The sequence below is a fragment of the Temnothorax curvispinosus genome, unplaced genomic scaffold (genome assembly GCF_003070985.1).
Source record: "Temnothorax curvispinosus isolate PA1 unplaced genomic scaffold, ASM307098v1 QBEX01011250.1, whole genome shotgun sequence".
NCBI lineage: Eukaryota > Metazoa > Arthropoda > Insecta > Hymenoptera > Formicidae > Temnothorax > Temnothorax curvispinosus.
In genome coordinates, this window is record NW_020221030.1 from 713,228 (window position 1) to 714,546 (window position 1,319).

At 57.9% G+C, this 1,319-nt stretch overlaps 1 protein-coding gene across 1 annotated transcript; it reads left to right on the top strand.

The window, feature by feature from the left end:
• Nucleotides 1-218: 218 nt before the first annotated feature.
• On the top strand, nucleotides 219-1,159 carry LOC112461300 (the record flags this gene model as incomplete). The annotated part of the gene is made up of 1 exon (XM_025026496.1): nucleotides 219-1,159. A coding segment is annotated over exon 1 (361 nt), but the record flags the coding sequence as incomplete, so codon positions are not given.
• Between the last annotated feature and the right edge of the window lie 160 nt (nucleotides 1,160-1,319).

Genomic DNA, 1,319 nt, shown 5'->3' on the forward strand with positions numbered 1-1,319 from the left:
TTACCGACACGGGGCGGTGTTTCAACCCCCGTTCTCGTCCCGGGGATGTTCCAGTCGCCGGCGAATCAGCTTCCGCGCCGGCGAGGACCCCTACGGAAACGCAACCCCTGCGAGTCAGCCACGGCCACACCCACGCTCCTACCCGCGGCACCGGCGGTTATTGAATTAAGCTTATCATTTGATTTTGAGGAGACCCACCAGTCGGTCGTACGGGGCGCTCTTAAGCGGGCCGGAAAACTTCTTCCTATCCGCGGTGTAATCGCAATAATTTGATATCGCTGATCCGATTACGCGTCATAAGCCGCTATCGAGGAACCCAACCGGCGGCCCGGCACGGTTCACGGTTCCCTCGCTGAAGCGTCGCGGACGAGAGAGCGGCGTGCCGCTCCTACCGCTCGCGTCTACCCGGGGTCCGCGGACGAGCGGGCCCAAAGAGTACGCGCGGGTACAAACGGGCCCGGATAAGCCGCCGCGCTTACGTGACGCTTCTATAAATCTCATTCGTCGCATTCGTCGTCACATTCGCACGTTTTCGCGCAGCGAGTGTCTTTTTTTTCCCGTAAAGTTTGCAAGGGACATTGTATACATCCTACCTATATCTCCGGACAATACCAATGTGTCAGACGTCGTGACTTTTAACAGCCAGCCGTCGATTTTTTTTTCGGGTGCGCGTAATTCAAGGCTAACACGCGTGGTCCCTCACGGTCCACCGGAGTGCGAAGAAACGACTCTCCGAGCACCAAGTGTCGTCGAAGTAACACGCAAAGTGGATTTACTTGCAACCAGGCCCGCGGCATTATGGACTACTCGTATCTGAATCAGGCCGCGGCCGCGGCAGCGGCCGGTTTCGAGGCCTCCAGCTGCGCTTTGGCCGCCGGCGAGATGCAGTGTAGTTACGGGGACCTGAGCTCGTGCTCGCAGATGAGCCAAGCGGCGTATCGTTACACCGCGGCACGGGCCGCCGGGTATCCCGGTAACGCGGCCGCTGCCGCCGGCGCCGCGGCCGGCGGCACGCCGCTGACGGCCCATCACACCGCCCACCCCCATGCCCACACGCACCACGGGGCCCATTCGACCCCCTGCTCCGTAATGGCCGCCAGGTCCCAGGAAGTCCATCGGCACGCCGCCTCCATCTTCCCGTCGGCCATCAATCTTCAGAGTGAGTGACGTTTGAGCGTATTTTTCAAGTGCTCAATCATTGGAGCTTTTGATTAGTGTAACTTTCGGGTAATTCTCGAATTATGTAATTGTTAAATCTGTAATTGCTACGATGGAATCAAAACTCGAGTCCAAATGTTTTGTCTTACAATTAGTTCAAA